The sequence below is a fragment of the Nelusetta ayraudi genome, unplaced genomic scaffold, assembly GCF_046127955.1.
Source record: "Nelusetta ayraudi isolate G7.1 ecotype Tasmania unplaced genomic scaffold, CSIRO-AGI_Nayr_v1 ptg000143l, whole genome shotgun sequence".
Taxonomy (NCBI): Eukaryota; Metazoa; Chordata; class Actinopteri; order Tetraodontiformes; family Monacanthidae; genus Nelusetta; species Nelusetta ayraudi.
This window is the reverse complement of record NW_027466193.1, coordinates 368,115-390,086: the sequence shown is the minus strand read 5'-3', so window position 1 is coordinate 390,086 and position 21,972 is coordinate 368,115. Positions and strand designations below refer to the sequence as shown.

The 21,972-nt window shown below is 44.7% G+C and overlaps 3 protein-coding genes across 4 annotated transcripts; 2 read left to right on the top strand and 1 right to left on the bottom strand.

Annotated features, from left to right (window-relative positions):
- The first annotated feature begins 211 nt into the window (after positions 1-211).
- LOC142879713 (uncharacterized) lies at positions 212-9,504 on the top strand. The gene is made up of 10 exons (XM_076013123.1): positions 212-657; positions 1,117-1,249; positions 1,394-2,507; positions 2,713-2,899; positions 3,005-3,142; positions 3,838-3,992; positions 4,478-4,563; positions 4,731-4,809; positions 7,849-7,895; positions 8,133-9,504. Exons 1-10 carry the CDS (start codon positions 490-492, stop codon positions 8,972-8,974), a joined length of 2,949 nt encoding a protein of 982 aa, XP_075869238.1. The 5' UTR covers positions 212-489; the 3' UTR covers positions 8,975-9,504.
- Positions 9,505-10,820: 1,316 nt separating this feature from the next.
- On the top strand, positions 10,821-14,524 carry LOC142879725 (gap junction alpha-3 protein-like). 2 transcript variants are annotated; one of them, XM_076013137.1, is made up of 2 exons: positions 10,821-11,152; positions 11,952-14,524. In XM_076013137.1, the coding sequence occupies exon 2, from the start codon at positions 11,970-11,972 to the stop codon at positions 13,056-13,058; it is 1,089 nt and encodes a 362-aa protein (XP_075869252.1). In that variant the 5' UTR covers positions 10,821-11,152; positions 11,952-11,969; the 3' UTR covers positions 13,059-14,524. The 2 variants fall into 2 exon arrangements, with proteins under 2 accessions (XP_075869252.1, XP_075869253.1); XM_076013138.1 differs by lacking the exon at positions 10,821-11,152 and adding an exon at positions 11,653-11,790.
- A 4,159-nt stretch (positions 14,525-18,683) lies between these two features.
- vma21 (vacuolar ATPase assembly factor VMA21) lies at positions 18,684-21,972 on the bottom strand. The gene is made up of 3 exons (XM_076013135.1): positions 21,802-21,972; positions 21,356-21,465; positions 18,684-20,455 (listed from the first exon to the last, which is right to left on the bottom strand). The coding sequence occupies exons 1-3, from the start codon at positions 21,861-21,863 to the stop codon at positions 20,316-20,318; spliced, it is 312 nt and encodes a 103-aa protein (XP_075869250.1). The 5' UTR covers positions 21,864-21,972; the 3' UTR covers positions 18,684-20,315.

Here is a 21,972-nt window from a genome sequence, read left to right as displayed (position 1 = left end):
GAGTTGGTGTGGACTGAATGTACAACAATTAAAAAAAAAAAAAAAGAAAATTAAAAAAAAAAAAAAAACATTGTGCTGGTGTTCATTATTAAACTAAAAATGCTTCAAACCTCACCAAATTTGGCAGACAGGCTAAGACTGCTCTAGACTTGAAGCAAGTGACAGAAACGATGGCCATACACTCACATAGAGAGAAAAGAGACATGTTTCCGCCAAATTACTTCGACGTACAGGTCTGGTGTAACATGGTGAGCAGAGGTTCAGGCGCCGAGCACAAGATACATCCGCTGCGAGTTGGAGGGGGATTCGAACGTGGAAAGGCAGAAAAGGACCACGGACGGTGGAACCTGAATTGAACCTGAAACGTAGGGTGGGGACACAGAGAACCGTCAAGGCCGCTCGGAGCCTCACGTGCCAGTTAACTGCGGTTGCGTTCCAACCAGTAGCCAGACCTAGCGCCGCTTCGGCACCGGCCGCCCGGCACTTCCGATGGAAAAGAGCATGTGGACTACCATGAATCCTCTGCAGCTTGGTGACTACCGCCAATTGGCCCCTCATTCCCTGACCGGCCAGAAAGTACAGTTAATTTACAAACTGTTTTTACTCGGAAGTTCACGAAAAACTCTCGAACGGGAGCTTATCAACTTTACCAACAAGGTACCTTGATGCTAACTGCGGCGCACTGTCCTCGTGTCGCTTGTGTGGATACGCACCTTGCTAGCAAAACTGTTCCCCTTTTTTCCATTCTGGTGGGAATCGTTGATTGAATATTATTGCCAAGTTTAGCACTGTGGATTAAACATTTTTATATATACGAGACTGATTTTTTTTTTTTTTTTTTTTTAAATAGTTTTAATTAACTTGACGACTAACTCGGGTTATATGGAAGACACGTTTCCTTTGAATAATTGAACGAAAAACATTACAGTTTTTTTGGCATCGTACCATCATTTTTTGGTGAACTGTCGCTTTAATTACACAACGCATTTAGTAAATCTGAAATTCTTGAGCATCTGAACTGTAGACTCGGCATTGAAGATGTGTGGTACCGATGTCTTTGTTCCGTGTGGCATAACAAGGGTGTGCTTCTAATAACATACTCGTTTTGTTCTCCAGGCCTATGAAGAAGTTCAGGGCTTATTCAGTTCAACTTGCTGCACAAGCGTGCTCCGTGATCTTGCAACGGCTTTGGATTTTAAATGTCAAGTTGTTGACAAAGTCTCAGCTTTGTTGAAAGAGCTCACCGTTGGTACGTATGAAAGCAATTATCCAATTCTAGGTTCTAAAGTGACATTTCGAATGAGTTTTCGTATAAATGATGATCGCCATTATTTAAAAGCCCTAGAGAGAAAGACGAGGTGCAAACTTGTAAAAGCCGATGCCCTATTTACAGATTCCCACATCAATCTCAATAACGAAGCAAATGCAAACCAATGGCAGCCATTTGCAAACAAAGCCAGCCCAGTGGCTGATGTTCTGAAGAACGCACTTGTGCTCCAGAACTCGCTGACAAAGAACTCAATAACAAAAGCAGCCCAGGTGTGTGCCGCTGTCGTCGCCATACAACAGCAGAAGCCTGCCCTCGCCCCACTGCCCACACTGATCCAGCTGGATGACACAACATGCAGCGCTGCACCAAGTAACCACAGTGACGGTGCGACCGTGAACTTGGCCCCGCAGCAAGATGCAAGTGAGCACATTGTGTCTGTGGAAAGACGCACGCAAGTTATTCCTCCACCCGCCATTATTCACAGTCCAAAGATGGTTCGGAAAGAGGAGACGCGGCTAGAGCCTCCCACAGAGATCACGAAGCGCAGAGCAGACAGACGAACAGCGCTGGGCTGGGCGTCGGCAGAAGACGTGCACGTGCAGCATCAAAAACAAACGTCCTCTCAGCTGCTTCACTTCCTCAAAGCAAAGGGTAAAAACACGGGTGCACCAGAGGTCACTGCCATGAGGCGGCGCAACGAGAACGTGACTAATTTCAGCCCGCCTGCCGTCCGACACGCGGCCTTCCTTCTTGAGCCGCCCGCAATGGACCTTCCGAAAGAGGCCAAAGCTCCTCAAACGTTGAGCACCAACATGGAAAATCAAATCCCGGTCTTCAAGGTGAAAAGGGTGGAATCGGGCGGTTCCCTGATTTACTCCTACGTCACCGCGACAAGGACAGAATTGTGGGACATCGGGGACATCTTCATGGAGGCAGAGCAGGCGGACTGCGATGTGACCCCCTTGGAAAACAAAGAGCCTGGTAACTCAGAGGCCGAGGTGGAAGAGCCCTGTCAGGTCAGAGGTCAACCGGGTGGAACTCTGCAGAATGCCAAATCAGAACACGTTGGTGACCCCGCCCCCGTACAAGCTCGCACCACCGACGGTCTCACCATCCCCGAGTTCCAGTTCCCGAAGTTTGAAGAAACTGAGGTTGTGGTGTCGCACATCGTCAACCCAGGCAACTTCTACGTGCAGCAGGCGGACTCGGCCGTGAAGTTGCAGGCCCTTGTCACAGAGTGAGTCAGTCCACACAGATTTTTTAATCTCTTTTCTGCCTTTTATCAGCTTCTCTTAACACCCGACACATTAAAAGAATTTAAAGAGCCACTTATCCTTTGTGTGTTTAATATGGAATTCTTTGTAGATTCTTTTTTTTTTTTTTTTTTTTTGATAATCCACATGTTTCTGGTTGTCATTATAATTTTTTTTTCTTATTTGCAGCAGCTGGGAAAGCAGTAGTTCATATGCCCAACAGAACTGCATTCCAGACATTGGAACCAAAGTAATGGGTTGGTTCGCAAAGCAAGAACAATGGTGCAGGGCTCAGGTGACAAAGATATGCGGCGTGAGTACAGGTGGGTGCAAGTGTGATGGCTTTAGCAGTCGCATACCTCTAGGTGGTAGCAGTGTCACTTTGATGGCCAAAGCTAGTCAAGGCTTATTAAGGGAGATTGACGCTATGGCCGTGCTCTTCCGTTGCATTGAAGAGAGCAACATTTCAGACTGCAGTGAGAAGGAGACGTCCATCCAGGTGGAGGTGAAGCGACTGGACCACGGCGACACCGCCCGTCTGTCTCTGTGCAGCATCAAAGAGCTCTCACCGGAAATGGCCTTGCTCCCGCTTCAGGCTGTTCAGGTCTCCCTGGCCAATGTGAGCATTTCTTCACACACAACGTTATGCCTGTGTTGCACAATAGCAGCATTTACACATGCAAAATGTTCCCCGTCAAATTAAAATCACTTAAATTATCTTTTATCCGTGTACAAAGTTGAATTGGAAACTCTAAATTGTATGGAGGTGTGTTGTATAGGTTATTGATTTTATGAAAGCACAGAGAGCATGCACAGAAAGAACACAGCCTGGCAGAGGCTACAGGATAAAAGTTTTAACTTTTTATCGCTTTGGGAAAAGAAATTTCCTATCCCTGTGAAAGCGAATGGAATTCCTTTCGGCTTAGGCCTGTTTATTCTGATTGAGGTGTTTACATGGAGCACTTTTATTCACCCGGGGCTTTTAACCCGATATATCTAATTAGAATATTAGGCTCCATGTAGACCCAGCTAATGGTGGATATTGGACATTATCAGATTAGAAACTTTGAGCAGATGTGTTTCCATTAAGATTTAACATTCTGATCAGGCTAATGTTGCAATTATTGGCCTCGTCATCTCTGCCCTTCAGGAGTTTGGAGTCTGGGCTGTTTCACATGTTGTGCTCCGCCGCAAGACTGTGGACTCACTTCTGGCCTTTGTCCACGTGATTAGTCATGGCCTGAGCTATCGCTCAGTGATGAAGGAAATTAATAGAGTTCATGGTGTATTTTGTCTGTTTCCTCTATCCCCCAGGTGATGCCGGTGAATGGGAGTGAGTGGTCTGAAGTATCAGTCGCCTGGTTACACACAATGGTTCACAACAGGATACTCTACGGCAGACTTTACCCAAAGGGGCCTAAAGTTACAGTGGAACTTTTCTTGGAAAGGGGGCGGCTCGGAGCAATGAGGTACTGGAGTTTGAAACCCAAGCAGGCAACCCGTAACCCCAATTTTCAAACCTGTTTGATATTAAACTAACAATAGACAACTCTTTTCTTTTTTTTTTCTCTCTGTGTGTCAAACCCCATGAAAACAGATTGTGCACTGCCGTCCCTGGGAGATCCTTCTTTGCATCATTATACTTAAATTGATGGAAAATTAGAAAACCGCAGCAGCTGGAACATTTATTCTTTTTGCACCAGAAAGCTAAATATTTGGTCTTTCACCCTAACAAGTTGTTTGCTCACAATAACATCATTGCGTTATGAAGAGCGCTGAAAGTGGTAGAGATGGAATTTAGAAAATGCCGTTGGTTTTCGTAGCATAATGAGAGTATATCATAAAAACCAGTGTTTACCCTTGTTTGCATTGTGTTCACCCTTGTTTGCATTGTGTTCACCCTTGTTTGCATTGTGTTCTGCATTTAAACGGCCGGCATCTCTTTTTATTTCAGGAGGGGTGCGTCGGTGTCTGTGAGACTCGCGCAGAACGGACATGCCAGGCATAGTAAACTGAGGGATGTGGCTCTCGTCAAAAAAAGCAAGTAAAAGTTTCAGTTTGGAAGACCTTAAGTTGTTTATATACAGTAGGTGATAGTGTGGCGTGTATGTGCGTGCATATGTAAGCGAGAGGTAGGCCCCGGTCACTTTCACTCAAACTCTCATGCACTTCCACCCACTTTTACTTTGCCGCGTTTTACTCCGTAGGTGCCGCTGAAGAAAAGAGGAGGAAACAAGACGCCGAGTGGGAGAAATACCTCATCTCCTGCTACACTCAAAGCAAGAAGTAGTTTCAATTCAAATTGTCTCGTCTTGTTGCCGGTTTGTCTTTTTTTTTTTTTCTCCAGAAGTTAGCCTGTAGCTCTGGTGACACACTGTGTACACACAAACAAGCACTGAGTCTCATGTAAATGCATGCGTTGCCTTGATACTGAACTGGAGGGACAGGATAGCTCCGCCCACTTACACAAACTAAAGTCTAAATATAATGTGTCTGCTGTCTTTGCAGTTATTATTAATGGGAATTAAGAACAATCGGCCACAACCACATAGAACCTTGGCCGATGCGATAGGGATGCACGTTGTGGCTAAAGCTCAGTGTTCGTACAGTAATCAGTGCATTGCAGTATTTATCAGGAGGTTCACAAAAACTTCATCTCGAGAAGCGAGGTTTTTACTAAGCCATGATTAAGACAGTCATTAAGTCATTTCATAATTTGTGAATCGATTTAACTTAAAAAAAAATATACATATATATCTGAACCTGCTTTTTTAACAACCTAGTGAAACTTGCACCCCCTCCTCTCCAGGCAGGTTTCACACACAAAACCCACCCACGCATCCTGAGAGACAAAGTTCATCCATTCGTGTCATAAGCACTTTGTGCAGTGTCGTGGCAGTAAGAATCAGCTTCATCCATCAGATCAACCGTTTAGCGTTAATCTACTGTCAGCAGTTTTAATGTTGTGGATAATCATTAGTCCATGCACTGCACCCCACCATGTTCTCATTTTGTCCATGCATGTTAATATCTAATCAGTGGTCAGTACTTGTTTTTGCATGTTTCCACTTTTCTTTTACACTTACGAGTGAAAGCTGCCACAAACTTCCTGTAAATCAAGAATTTTTTTTTTTCAGTTGCATCATAACTGAAACCCCAACTCTAACCCTAACCCTGTGCGTAAGAATTTCAATGGCCTTTTTTTTCAAGCTTTTGGAGTTATTTTTAACACATCTAACAGATGTACATAGTTTTGTTTAAATAGAGTTTTGTGCTAATTTTGTATCTCAAATCTTGGTTGTTGCAGCCTATGGAGGAATTTTGTAAATTGCCTGCCTCTCTATTTCATTTCATTTGTTTGTATATCATACATCATAGATTCTTTTTTGGCTTTTTTTGGCTGGCTTTATATTGTGTTGAACGTGTAACAGACTTGAATGTGATGCTTATGCCCCCCACTCACACAATAAACGGAATCTTCAACTGACTGCCCACTGGCTCTGTGTTGTGTATTAGCGGACGCTTTTCTATGAGATTATAAATGAGGATTGGTCCATTCAAAGAATCACCAAAGCCGCCTAAGCCCCTCCTACAATGTTTGTCATGACGCAGAAATTTCTATGGTACAGTGATATGCAGGTCATCTGATCTCCCCCATGCTAAATGGAGGCATTGTTTTGTTCTAATATATGTTGCTTTGTTATTTCTGTGATATAATGTATAATAGCTACAGTGACATAAAGTATCATTTGAATACTTTGCAATGAAATGCTTGTCAATTGATTTTTTTTTTCACACATTCAAGAACTTTTTCACACACTTTTTAAAATATTTTTATTTTATTTTTATTTTATTACAGCAGCAATACATTTGTATGAAGTAGGGAAACTGTAACTGCAAGTCCGGCTATGCAACAAATTATGATGGTGGTATGAGAAGGGTGCTAATCCATCCATCTTAAAGCTTCCACATAACTCCTGTAGCTCCCACGATTCTTTAAATTGTCGAGTTTTATAACTATAGTTTGGCCTGAACTCCCCTGAAATAAGGAAATAAGGCCATCGTTGTGTGGCAAATCAGCCCTTTGTGGTGTTACAAAGGGTATTGGCAACTCACTATACCTCTCAAGTTAGTTACAACAACCCCAAGCAGGTACTTGTTCTCACCTCCGAGACCACCAATTGTTTCATCTCCTTCCAAACATAAGGAAGATCAAACAAAACACTCAGCTTAAGCAGGAAACTGGAATCTGCCAGCACACTGCACAGCTGGGATAGTTGAATGTGGCTTCTCCACCGGAGTGTGGGGTGAAAAATAAATCAAATAAGACTTCTAAAGACATCTAATGTGCAGTTTGAACTGAAACTTTCTCCGGGCTGCGCATCAGCTGAGCTGCCTGGCTTATTTCCTGGATGAATCTGCAAACCCAGGGAGTGACTGTGTTCTCAATGGCAGTGTCTCAAAGCTCCTTTCACTCCACTGCCCTGCACAATAAATAATGTGGCAGGCTGAGGCCTTTTGTGTCCACACAGATTCCTTCTTTTGCCCGGGGTGGGCGGAAATCGAGGCGTTTGATCTGAATTCTAAAGGGTCTTGTTGCAGCTTGATAAAGGCGGCCATTGTATGTAAATTGTTTATATAAGAGCATATGACCGCTACGGTGCAGGGCAGTGGCTAGTGGCAGCGGAATGATTTGCATTTTCCAAACGCACGCTGTTCTCAATCCAGCCTTTTTTGGCTTGCGCAAAATATATACATATTTGAATATAATTTCTTCCTGCTTTGTACACATTTTTGTGTACCACCACAGCTGAAGGTAAAAAAAAAAACACTATTCCCTTCTTTCATTCGAGATACTAACACTTAGCGATGTCTGAGGTCATACTTAATGACTGACGACTGCTATTCCCAAATGCCTTGACAAATGCTCCGTTCCGTTTATATAGGAATACAAAAGACTTTCTCATACTGCCGTCACTAGCCCTGACTTTGACTAACAACAAACTCAGCACAACTTTCAAACAACAGAGCTCTCTCAGTCCGAAAAGAGTCTCCAAATGAGATGTCTGTCTGTCTGTCTGTCTGTCTGTCTGTCTGAAGTTGGGCTGCAGGTCAGTTTGGGAGTACCGTATTAATACAGGGCGACATAGTCACGTGGCTTAGCGAATGTTTTGCAATTGGTTTCGTCCCATTGCGTCGTATGACGATGCACGGCGAGACCATCACCCGTGGTCTTAAACAGCACCCGGACCGCTTTCGGATTCTTTGCTAATGCCCCCCCCCCACGATGGCAAATCCAGCTTGAATCTCAGGTCTCGCCTCAAGATGTTCACCTTGGGACCTGGTGCTGCTTACACCACCGGCGGAGCCTGGTAAACTGACAAGAATTACTGTTACCACAATTAGATGTTGACCATTAAATGCTATTTTAAAATTGTTACCGGTTGCTACCTAAATTAGTCTGGTCAAAACAAATGTCTGAATACAATTTTTTTTGAAGTGATCTTTGAATAAAATTATCTCAGGCATGTGGAATAAAATCGTACCTAACTTGTTATATATTTTGACAAGCCTGTATCTTCGCTGAACATCTAATTTGTCGTTTGCAGACCTGGAGTCGAAGATGAACTGGGGCACCTTTTACGCTGTGATCAGCGGCGTAAACAGGCACTCGACGGGGATTGGCCGCGTTTGGCTGTCTGTCATCTTCATCTTCAGGATCCTGGTGCTGGTGGTGGCAGCCGAGAGCGTTTGGGGAGATGAGAAATCGGGCTTCACCTGCAACACCCAGCAGCCGGGCTGCAACAGTGTCTGCTACGACCAGTTCTTCCCCATGTCACACATCCGGCTCTGGGCCCTGCAGCTCATCCTGGTCTCCACTCCTGCCCTGCTGGTAGCCATGCATGTGGCCCATCGGCGACACATAGACAAGAAGATCCTGAAAAGGTCCGGCCGCGGCAACCCCAAAGACCTCGAGACCATCAAGAACCAGAAGTTTCCCATCGTTGGAGCTCTGTGGTGGACTTACATGATCAGCATCATCTTCAGGGTCATCTTAGAGGTGGCCTTTCTCTACATCTTCTACTTGATCTATCCTGACTTCAAAATGGTGCGCTTGGTGAAGTGTGACTCGTATCCCTGCCCCAACACGGTGGACTGCTTTGTGTCCCGGCCGACGGAGAAGACTATATTCACAGTGTTCATGCTGGCGGCGTCTGGTTTGTGCGTGCTGCTCAACCTGGCCGAGGTGCTGTACCTCATTGGCCGGGCCTGCAAACGATACACGAGAGGCCCAGACGAGGAGTCTCAAGCACACTGGATAAGTCAAAGGTTGTCTTCTTACAGGCAAAATGAAATCAATCAACTGATCACAGACCATTCTCTCAAGTCGAAGCTGGCGGTGCCCAAGAAAAGTCCAACGGAGAGAGGTGAAAGGTGCTCCGCTTTCTAAGAGCTTCGTACTAACAGACCTCAACGCTGTCCACTCAGCACGTCGCCCAAGGCATCGTCTACTTGATGGTTGTTAGTATACGCGTCCAGTTTGTGTCATTCAGTCAATCTTTCCCTGGATTTAGCCTTTATTTCCTGACTAGATTTACTGACACAAGAGTTGTTTTGCTGAAGTTTTCTAATATTTTGAGCCAGTTTTAAAAGTGTTTAGGATCTCACAGGTGTTTTGTCTTCCTCTAGCGAGTGTCTTGTCCCTATTTTTATCTTAGAATTATGTGTGATGGGAAGATCCGTCAGTGTAAAAAAAACAAAAAAGAAAATTAAAAGCTTGTGGGTTTTTTTTTTTTTTTGTTATTTTATGGAAGAAGAGGCGACTTTGTACTTCAGCTAGCAGTTTCTCACTAATCATCACACAGACATAATGCAATATGGACAATTTGTTATCTGTAATAAATGCGATACTATACTTTGATAAAAAGCTAAATTTGGTTTTGTAGCAGTTGTTGTAAAACATTAAAATATGAAAGACTTTAAGTTCCCAAAATGCTTGGGAAAAAAGTATAATCCTTAAATAAATTGATAGTTATATGCTGGATAGTAAACTTGCATATACCAATAAAAAACAGAATTAATCATGATATTTAAACTTAGTATTTGTCAAAGACAGGCAATATCTGAAAATGGTGTTCATGTGAAGAAACTACATCATATGTGACTGAAACACTTTAAGATTTGATTATATTAGATATGATTTGTCACTCACTGTAACTAAACTGCCGCAATTGGGAAATAAAACAGCAGGAGAAAAAAAGTTGTTGAGATATGAACAATTGTTTCTATGTCACTATTATATTAAAAGAGGCATTGCATCTGTACTACTGTCTCAATATTACAGCAAAGAATAATGATTATTTTGAGAATACTGACATGCAAAATACTGGAAATGCCACAAAGTGTGCACACATCTTGGAGTCACTGTGTCCCTGCATTCATTGGCGAATGCTGCCCACTCACTGCGTTGTAGCTTCTGCTCTTGTTGATGGTTTTTCAATCCTTGCGGGAAATGTTTAAGGTTGACCTACTTTCTAACAGGAAGCCCTCTGAGTCTGACTGTTGCAATGTCTGTCCTTAAAATTAGCTTGTGCAATATTTTATTTAGCACCTTTCTCCACCCGTGAAACTTTTATGGGTTTGGTGGGGGTCTGTTTATATAATTGTATTTATTTCATTATTTCTGTGCGGACCAGGACACTGCTGATGACACTTAAGCCTAATGTGCTCACAGTAAATCAGCTGACATCAGGGTACACAATCCAGTTAATACTGTGTATAATATGGGTTGAAACTTGTACAGTGTGTATAAAATAAAGAAATAAAGAGTCTTTTCATTTGATTTAACTTGAGGTTATTTAGTCAGAAGACAACCTGTTGGGCAACTTTGCGATAATTTAACCTAAAAAGTTAGATCTACTGAAGCAGGGTAACCTTAGTAATTCCAAAGTGTAAACATTTGTTGCCAATTCAGAACCTAGAGGCGCGAGAACCTAGAGTGTCTTTGGCTTTCTCAAGATTTAACCTTTTGACTGTCTGTTCCTTCCTGTCTCTGTGATGTGTAACCTGAGAATGCAAACGGCTGCTCATCTCCAAATCATGCCCCCCATGATAGGAGAGACCCTCCTGCTATATTTAGAGTCCAGAGGCACTTGTGGCCAGCCAGACTTTGCAAACAACTTGATTGGCCAGCTGCCCCGTCACTCACTGCGACAGGCAAGTAGGGGGGCTTTAATAGTTTACATTAGAGTGTACCCTGTGCCAAAATTAGCCGCGGGGAGGTGGGGGATGTGAGGCGTAGCCAGGGTGGACATGGTTGAGAGTGTGTCCAGCGGGTTAGGTGTGTGGATGTGTGTGTGTGTGTGTGTGCGCAGTGTTGGTCAGTGGGGAGACCCCAGGGCCCAGTGCTGGATTCCTGTTTGAGCGGACTTTGAAAACGGAAGAGTTAAGGCGGAAGGTTTGTCTTCACGTAACAGAGGTACAGGAGTCCACTTTTCCTGTCCATTCAAGGGCATCGCACCGGGCCTGGAGATCAGCCTCAGACTGAGGCCTGTCAGAGAAGCTGGCGCCCTCAAGGACCCTCGAAGAAGTACGGGGCTACAGCGCGGGAGATGTATAAGCTGGCAAGGTGGGTTCATCCAGAGAGTGTCGTTTCACTTTTCGTACTTGGACTCCTTAAATTGAGCCCTTGGATTTTTTTGTTATATGCGTATTTGTGGAATTATTACTACTTTCTGTTTTGTGTGGTAATGACACTTGACTTCATTGCCTCTTGAGGTTCACAAGTTCCAACTGTGTGCCTTTAAAGCTAATGTTGACTAGAGACGTAGATCAGACGCAGTTCGAAGGTTTGACTCTTTCACCTGTCAGCAGATCTACCTCCCCTGCAGTGCCATAGCATGAATCAGCTGCCTTGCTCCTGTAAAGTGCACCCATCGCAAATAGAATTTATTTATAACGCCTTACAAGAACTGACGGTGGCAACATTACTCAACTGTGTCCAATTCGCACTTCCACCACCACCCCTCCTGGTGTTTACTTTCACCTTGTGGGGGTCGCATTGCTCTGTCTCAGGTCATGAGGGGCACAAAGCCACAGAATCCTGACTGGAACTCGCCTTGCCTCCTGTCCACACTTGCCAAATATACACCCAGCCAAAGTCAATGTAGTCGTGCTTCTGTCTACGCGGACTACCTGCTCAGCAGCTTGCACAGTTAGCGGCTTAGCGGTTACGGACCAAACAATCTGGCTGGAGCTTTGTCTTTTGTAACTTTCAATTTCTTATCACAGAATGTTATTCTTTATGTCTTGATTGGTCGCTTTCTGGGTTTTTTTTTTTTCTTTAGTTTGTCCAAGAAGGACACTTGTTCTGAGTAACCAAGATAATGGAGTATTGCCTTTAACTGCATCTACTCCACTGTTTCTAGACCTGAGCTCACACAGCTATGGGGGACTGGAACCTGCTGGGAAAGCTTCTGGAAAAAGCCCAGGAGCACTCGACCGTGGTGGGCAAGGTGTGGCTCACCGTCCTCTTCATCTTCCGTATCCTGATCCTGAGCGCTGCCACCGAGAAGGTGTGGGGCGATGAGCAGTCGGGCTTCACCTGCGACACCAAGCAGCCCGGTTGCGAGAACGTCTGCTACGACATCACATTCCCCATCTCCCATGTCCGCTTCTGGGTGCTGCAGATCATCTTCGTGTCCACTCCGACGCTGATCTACCTGGGACACATCCTCCACCTGGTCCGCATGGAGGACAAACACAGGGACAAGGAGAAGGTGCTCGCGCACCACCTGCACCACAAGCAGGCCCTCATTGTGGAAACAAAGCACAAGAGGACGCTGGTAAGGGACAACAACGGCAGAGTCCGCCTGCGGGGGGAGATTTTGCGAACATATGTTTTTAATGTAATCTTTAAAACCCTGTTTGAGGTCGGCTTTATTGTCGCTCAGTACCTCTTGTACGGCTTTGAGCTGAAGCCCATGTACACGTGCGACAGACCTCCCTGCCCCAACGTGGTGAACTGCTACATATCACGGCCCACAGAGAAAACCATCTTTATCATCTTCATGCTGGGAGTAGCCAGTGTCTCTCTCTTGCTGAACCTCATAGAAATCTACCATCTGGGCTTCACCAAGTGCCGCCAAGGCCTCACGTTCAGGAGGGGCGAACGCTTCTTTCCAGGGATTACCAAGGAGCCCAGCGAGGCCTCGGTGCCCTTTGCTCCGAGCTACGACGACTACTTCCACGGGCACCACCAAGTCCAGTCGACCTACCCGCCCGTGCCCAGCTACGACCTCTCCCCTCTGTCCAACGGCACAGAGTCGTCCTTTCACCCCTACAACAGCAAGGCCGCCTACAAACAAAACAAAGACAACTTGGCGGTGGAGAGGAGCAGCAGCAAGCCCGAGGAATGTGACCCGAAAGGTAAGAGGGGTCCAGGATCGGCCCCCGGGTCACCCACGCAGTCCAGGCCGGGACGCGTTGTCAAACACGGCAACAACAAGACTAGAATAGACGATCTGAAGATATGACGAGGTCAACGTTTCGCCCGAAAGGGGGGTCTTAAATTGCTTTGAGGGGGATCAGATGTTTGGAGGCATTCGTACATGCCGAGTCGAGCCACCTCGTGAAGGTGGTGTAGGTCTGACTCATTCCAGCTGAGACGGCAGTGGCTTCTGCAAGGCACATGAAGAAGCTGTTGAACTGATTGAGGCAGTTCTGTTGATCCGTTATTTGCTCATGTTCCAAAATCTCTGAAGGTGTCCCACATTTGGGCATGTTTGTAAAATATTTACTGTAATATACATGTAAGTTTTACTATGCCCCGTATGAGGCAAAGCCATATTTAAGGCCAGATCGCCTTTTAAAAGCCCAGTGCGTAAGATTTAGTGACATCTAATGGTAAAAGAATGTATTGCACACAATTTTTACACTTCTCTCAATTTTCTGAGGTCCCACTTAACTCTCACAGCTTTGCCACCAGTTGTAATGCGGTAATGGATTAAAATCACCAAATCTCGAGCAGAACAGTCCAGACTGCTGAAGATATTTGGTGGGACAACTTTGCCAAGTGGAACTCGTCTTTGTGGAAATATAAAAGGTCATTATAAGCAAATGAAAACTGTCACTGTCTCTTTCTATTTTATTAAGTGCTAACAGAACTTCTGAAATGTTACACACTGGCCTTTTAAGTCATTTCATATATTTATTCTTTTTTTGTATGGTCCACAATTCACTTCTGTCAGTGAGAACCTACAACAAATCAGCAAAAAGTAGCCGTGACTCTGCTTTTACTTTTGACAGCTCTTTGTTGTTGTTTTTTTTTTCGCCCCAATGTGTGATGAATGTGTACGAACTCTAAACTAAAAAATGCAACTCCGCTCATGAAATGAATATCCAAGGAACAGCATGGAGGGCGTAAACAGTTTGGCACTGGCCTGAAATCAGAGAAGGCGAGTAGTTAATCACAGTGTTTTCAGGTCACCATCTAGCATAGTTCACTTGCGTCGACTTGAAGCGAAAAGGTTGTGCAATCCCCGACAAAGGCATTGGACTCTGGAGACAGATCGCTTTGCACCGGTCTCAGGAGTTCCCAAACATGTTCTCTCTTTTAACTGTGACATCCAGCGAGCACACAATTGGCGGCACATTGTTTCGGTTATCTCTGCCGTATCTCCGTCCCGTGTCTTTTTATTATGATTTTCCTCCGCAAAGCACTTGGTGACAGCGATAATTGTTCAAACCGACTGAAATAAATCTGTCTTCATTTGTGACGAGGAGGATTTGCCTGAAACCATGTCCTTAAAACTACAGCTGTTCATGCATGTTCCTCCGGCGAATAAATCAAGATCGAGCAAGGGTTAGGAAAGATAAAAACGTGGAATGATAATACAGAAAGTATTTTTGTTTCAGTGCCCAGGACGTCTAGTGCACTGGCGTTGCAGCCAAAAGAAACACCCCCCCACCAAAAAAAATAAAATCATTTTTAAAATAAAAATCTTTTAAAAAAAAAATCTTCCAAGTCAGAGTCTGGCGTGGCCTGAGATGTTCCGATCTGCCCGGCAACACTGATCTGCTTAATAATTTAATGAATGACGTGCTTGAGCGGGAATGAACATGTCATGTGTGAAGACTTTGCCATCTGCGTATCCCACACATGCACACCTCCTCCTCCTCGGTGCCAGCAGAGCACAACACATGGCGGGGGCCTCTTATGGAAACTTTCAAATTAATGACACGGCACGTTCGGGGCGAGAGAGCCTCTCCCTCATACCTTTGCTGTGCGTGTTCATGAATTTCTGGCCGAGTCTGAGGTGTCAAAAGAAAAACAAATTGTCTCAGATAGAAGAAGGAACTCACTCTCTGAAAATACAGTTTCTCTGTGTGTGGAGATGTGTCTGTCCCTTCGGTGCGTTGCTGTGCTAGAGGCACGTTTCAAACCTCCTGGATTAAACAGTAGGTGTTGCCGTAATATTTAGGTCCATAAATCAATAAACCCAAACAGCTGGTGGTTCAAAAAAAAAAAAAAAAGAAAGAACAGAAAAACGTCACTTCTGTTTTTTGGGAGATGAAACACGGCGGTTGGCTAAAGTGATGAAAACATACATCATCTTAAAGTATAATGAACTGATCATCTCGGACACAAGTGCTTTACGGTTCTCTTGGAATGTCGAAAGATGAATTTATGAGGCCAGATGGACGTGCAGTGCTTTGAAATCGAATCCTTTTTGTGTCAGGCCAACATTTGAAGTTGTTTCCGAGCTGCGTTACGCACACCAGCGTCACATGCACAGAAATAGTGCAAGAAATAGGGCGGCATTTCTTATTCTTTTTCAATGAGATATAAAAGATGTTTCAATAAATGTAATTCATACAAAGGTTAAACTGAGTCTGTGAGCTTGAACAGCAGACAGAGCTCCAGCGCTGGCACGTGAGTGCCGCAATTCAGCACCGACTCGCGGCATCTGAACAGAAGATAGCATTTATCTCACTCTGTTGTTCTTGAGTTCTGCTTCAGCAAAGCTCCAAGCCATTTTTTTTAGCACTTTTTTTTTTCTTTTTTTGCTTTCTCCGTCTGTCCAGTGAAGTTATGCATTTCCAGATGTCTCAAATCTGACTGTTTGTAATGGACTGTTTTGAGAAAATTCTCCTACCTCTTAAGCTAAATAAACAGTTGAAAAACCCTCTTGGATTAGCTGGGAAGCTGATTGTCACAAGCTGGAGAAAAGTTGTTTTTTTTTTTCTTTGTCTCTCTCTCTCTCTCTTGCCTTCTGTGCTTTTCAGCATAAGATGCCCTGATAGAAGAGCAGCACTGAGTAAGTCCAGTCATGTAAAAGTAAATCAAGCAGGAGCATGTCAAGGCTTAACCTTTAACCTTTACTTCAATTGATTAGTCCCACTGTCTGAGAACCTGCTTTTTTCTTTGATTGACGGCCAAAGTAAAAAAAAAAAAAACATTGCAGATATGATAAATCAGGGGAAATTATAACTCAATTACAAATTTAAAAACATCAATAATAAATAGTAATAAATGCATATCAAAAATCATAAAAAAAAATACAAATCACAATTTCATATTTTATAATAGATTAAAACTCATACCAGCACTCCTGCTGAGCCAACATCAATCCTTTATTTTCTTACCAATTCATAAATCAGATTACCAATACTTCAATTAAAATTGAATTGCTTGAGTGACCTTTATTTTACACCGTTTAAGGCCAATGCATTAACTCATAAACGTAATCCACATTTTTAAAAAGGAACATTAAAAAGTTGCTTTAATCCGACTATAAACAAATAGTAAAAACTAACTGCATTTGATTTGCTACAGCTCGTAATTGATTAAAAAAAAGAAAAGAAAAAAAAAAGAAAAAATGCCTGATGGATGCTGTATTCGCCTCCTTGAACCCAAATCCAAAACAGTTCCCCATGAACCGCTCTCGACTCTTCGCGTGAAAATAAAGGCACCTTCAAATAAAACACAAGGCCCGCCGTGCTTATATTTAATGGTGGATGTGATTTTCTTAGTTTCCAGATGATTTACTCTGTGCCTTCGCGCTAGTCTCCCCCTGTGCTGTGCATCCTATCCCAGCTGCAGCTGCAGCTGCAGCTGGAGCAGCAGCAGCAGCAGCAGCAGCAGCAGCAGCAGCAGCAGCAGCAGCAGCAGAGGCGCAGTCCTCTACTGCCCTCTACCTGCACTCCCTCTGAAGTCTGTCCTGCGGCTCGCCGAGGCTACTCTCTGTTTGCCTGCCATGCCATCTGCTGGGCTAGGGCAAGATTCATGTCGTTCCCGCTTGCAAACCCACAGCTGGTCAACATCGTTTGCGTCTTTCTGGCAAATGCCCGTGAGAGTAAAAACAAAGAGCGGCGACAGCAGCCGCTCCACCCTCAGCATATTTCACCAAATCTATAAAAAAATTGGGAGAACTGCCACATAAAAGTGTCAATGGGTGTTAAGTTCATCTCTGGCTTTATTGGAGTGTTGTTCTCTTCTCTCCTTGCTCTGGCTTTCTGGTTTTCATCACGCTGACACAATGCAGCGAACATGCAAATGTGTGGATAAACAACAACAACAACAACAACAACAACAAAAAAGAAGAAGAAGACGCCAGCAGCGGAGGCCGTCCTTGCTCCAACTCGGTTTGCCGCGAGGCCGAGCTTGTGAATTATGCGGCCGTGAGGAGGAGAGGGACCGGGCTTCTGATGTTCACTGACTGAATCAGACTCGTGATTGCTTGCAGGCCTGTCACCTCATCAGCGACACCAGGCATCGCTCAGCCCCGACAACAGACTGCCAAAGGTCTGAGGCTCACAAAACACTGCGAGCAGAGGGGCCGCGCGTGCACGCGCACGCGCACGCGCACGCGCACACGCACACGCACACGCACATACACACACACACACACACACACACACAGCAGAGAGCCGGAGAGAACAGGAATCAGCTGCTGTTACGGTTTCTGAGGCAGAAAACGTCATTACGGGCCTGGCATCTGGCTGCTCTCGCCTCCGACTCCCCGTGTCGGCTCGCCTTTCTGCTGCCACCATGTGTCGGGGGAAACACTCTGCACGCGGCCGTCTGTTTGGTGCCTTTAAGTCTGAATCGCATTGATTTTTTACGGCGAGATCTCTGGGGGTGGCGATAAAAAAAAAGAAATCACGTTGATTAGCTTGTGAAGAGTTTTCTTATCTGCTGTTCACAGTGTGGAATCCCTTCAATGCCTCCAGATTGTATCCATTGTTACACAGTAACGTAACAATGTAACACTGTATTGGTGACAAGTTACCATGGTACTGATTATTTTTTATTTCCATTTAATCAACATTTTACCTCTTTAATGATTTCTTTTTAAAAATACAGTTACAGTTTCACTGCCTTTAGGCCTGACGCACACACATTTTGAAAACAGTTTTTGTGCAAGCCGTGAGGGACGTACTCATCCTGCGATACACTCGGACACATTAAGTCTGCCCTCATGTAGTTTGCTCCTGATTTTTATTTTAACTTGTTATTCACGGAAAAAAGGAAAAAAGAAAACAGCGCAGACATTCCTCAGGAATAGAGTCAATAAATAGGCGCAGACATGCGTCTGATCTGGGTGCACATGTTTTGGTTTGGTGTGGCTCTCACAACAGATGGTCGGGGAAGCCGAGGCCTCTTGTGGGATGCAGCTTGTTTATTACACAGGCCTCGTATTTAAAAAATGGGCATAAAAAGAAATCATCTCTGTTGCCATGACAGCGTCACATTTTTCTATTTTATTTGTGCTTTTTTTTTTTTTTTTTTTACTTTGTATTGAATATTAAAGAAATGTCAAGAAAACAGAATGTCTAGCCCTCTGTTTACAGCGTGACGCAAAAAACTTTAGACTTAGACAGATTAGGCTTCCTTAGTGGGTGCGATGTCTCAGAGGGGGGGCATGTGTCTGGCTGGGCTGGAGAGCCCTTAGTGACATCACAAATTGTTTAAGAGCACATTTTGTGAAAAGTGGAAAAGCTTAAAGATTGTGTGAAAATAAATACAACAAAAAATAATGTTGGTGTAGTACAACACACTAACATGTCAAGGTTGTGTCAAGGTTGTCACCCCCACAACCCTGAGTGCAAGGAATGGATGGATGATTGGATGGATGAAAAACAATACATCAGCTGCGTGTTGTTTTCAGATTTATTGCAAGAAGTCCACATTTGCATGTTCATCAGACCTGCGTTACAACCTCATCTTCACAAAATCCAATGCTTTTCTAAGCGTCACTAAACAAACAGGTCACAAACACAACGTAAAGCTCACACACTAACAGACAACTGTGATTTTTAGAGACGAGACATAAAGGTCCAAAAGACAGCTTCAAAGTCTATGTGTGTGTGTGTGTGTGTGTGTGTGTGTGTGTTTCAGGTGCAGTGCCAAGTCAACGAGGTCGATGCTGAATAATCAGCAGGATCCACTGTGGTGCTGTGGCTTCACCACAGTTGAAACGTACGCGTACACTGTGGAACGTAAAGCAACTGGAGAAGAGATGAAAACGAGATGTTGGCCTGCGGCAGCGGCGTTCGTCTCGGCTCGAACTCACTACACTGACACGACGACGGATGGCGCTGCTGCGTAACATTGTGGCGAGATTTCAAGTCAACTGAGCCGAGGGATTCTGACATTTAATATGTAGATCATTTTCATTAAATAATAATAATAATAATAAAAAAGGAGGGAGATGGGAAAACATTGCTCCATTAGACTGGACTAAAATATATGGAGGGGGGAAAAAAACATTTTGGGAAACATCTATTTTCATCCGTCCACAGGGGAGCATCCAGATGTTTTGATTTCTCTCCCGTGTGTCCACACACCGAGCGGTCAGCTCCGTTTGCCCTCGTAAAGATACGAAGTCGCAGCATCAAGAGAAAATAAAGCGACAAGGCCCCGCGTTTAGGAGAGGAAACCCTGGCGAGGCTTTTTACTGTGAAACATTGACGGCAGCGTGATGCGGAGACAAGTTGTGCTGGGAGGGGTTGAAAGTACACCTGAAGGTGAGTGTTGTCTGTCAACCTTTAGACACGGATATAGTGCATTTGGAAGATTAGTTAGAGAAATAAAAACACAATGTTCCAGTTGTTTCCGACGGACTGCACTGAGCTGGGGCTAAATTGGTTGGTTACAGCCGCGCTCTCCTGGGAGGCAGCTGAGTCCCTTAAAGCAGTGAGTCTGCGCAGGGAGCAAATCTGTACCTTGGGATCGAGCCGCTCGAAAACTTTGGACACTTGGAGAATACTAATCCAACAAACAGAGCTAAAATGTGGAAACAGAACGATCATTTCAGTAGTACAAACTCCAGCGTCTCTGATTTTGAAAGTAGACGTTAGAAGAACACAGCATACAAAGCCTGGTAAACTTTTTTTTATTTAATACCAGGACAAACTCCCAACTACGAAAGCATTGAGCCAAATACCTTCCTAGATAAAGGCCTCTCCATAATAGAGCTGTTCTCAGATGACATTTCTATGGTTATTAATCAAAAAGCAGGCCTTTCAGACGCTGGTGGGAGCGAGAAAACAAAACAAAACAAAAAACCAAAACGCACCAAACCGACTCCGATCCCCACACTGGGAAGCAATGAAAAAAGCGGTTCACTGTGAGTTCAGGTCATAGCCGAACACCAACCAGATCCCCCGAACCGTGTGGTGGCTGGATGTTGTGCTGAGCGCCGGAGCCGATGGTTGCTGGGGTCCTGCGGATCAATGCCTGCGTCTGTCCGTCTCCCGCGGTCCTGTGAGCCGACGCAGACATGCCCCTAATCGTCTTTGCCCTTCCCTTTAGGCGCGCCTTCGTTCCAGGCCACATAAACAAACAGAGCCAAAACCACATGCACGGCGAGCACTGCAACAATGGCTGCATAGAAGTAGCTGTCGGAGCTCGACATCTTCATGGAACCTGGGAAAAGACGGGCAGTGGTTAGCGGTCAGAACAGGCAGCCACATTACACGCTGTAAAGTCCAGCGGTGTTTTGTCTGCGGATGAAACGGGACGACCATGCACCACCGTAATAAACAAATGTACTTTGTATGGGTAGGTACAAACTGTACTTGCCGCCCATACGATGTACAATACTCTTTATTTTTCCAATGTTCTCTCGCAACTATGTGCATCTCAAGCCTGATAGTGACTTATTTCACTTTTAGCAAGCCAACACAATCAGGTCCGGAAATCACCCCTCTGTGGCATCATTGATAACTCTGCTATGTGAGTGAAAACATCCGCAGCCAGGTGTCGGTTCTGTAATCTGACACAACCTGACGGCTCGCCGACGACAAAATCGTTTTTTAGCAAGAATGTAAAGACAGCTGGGGTGCAGGACGCTCAACAGTTGTTGTTCTATGTCGATCCACTGAGTTTTGGCATCAAAGGATTTTGCAAAAGTTACACTTTAGCCAAAGAGGTAAAACAAATATCAAACAAAGGGTGTAAAAATATGAGGTTTGGGATGAGGACGCTTGAACGTTCATTCAAAATTCTAATTTCTGTCCAACTGAAACCTGCAGTGTCCTCACGAATAGGATAAAAATAAATAAAGAAACCCCGCTGTGCTAATAATGCTCATTGTGAGAATGTTTCCCGTTTTATGTGAACTCCACAAATAGTTTAGTCACGGATGCGAGATTCTCCCGCAGCAAACTTGCCACTAGCCAAATGTGGCATGTTATCTCCACTGTCTCCGGTAGGAGGTTTGATCTGGTGAAACAACTGAGACTGCGGCTTGCTAATCCCCTTGAAACAAACCCGACTGTGTCTGCCGCGGTGCGCGCACAATCGAGACAGTGTTCGACAACTCACCCTCGAAGATGTAGGCTTTGGATGCGAAGTAGAGTCCGATGGGCAGCGTGACCATCAGGATGGTGAAGAACAGCAGTGTCTTCAGGGCTGAAACCAGGGAGCTCTCGTTCCTGCGCAGCGGTACGAAAGTGCGTTACTCAGCAGCAACATAGCGTCCTCTCTGTTCTGCAGCAGCGGCCGCGGCGGTGACTGGGGGGTTGTCGGTGATGCCCTGTGGCTGTGACTATTGCGGTTTAGCATCAAAGCGGCGGAGAGCCGTGTTAAGGCTGGCACATTTTTATTTATTCATTTATTTATTTTAGCTGGAAGCAGGAAAGTCACGGGCGATACGGGTTTTATTTTTAAGTCAGGCGCCAGTGCAGGAGCCGCGAGGCTAGCAACGTTAGCTCAGAAGCATGCTAGCTAGCTCAAGTAAACATTGCATTTAGGGAAGGCAGTTTTCTTACCCTCGCACATAAGGAGCCGGTCCTCCTGCGCCGTCTAAAGATGCTCTCATAGACCCATCCATCGCTGCGCTTCAATAAATTAGAATTATAAAATAAACTTGGGAGTTGATATCTGCTACGACGGATTCGTTAATGTCGCCGCTGAAATCCAAACGTCCGCATTTGGTCACG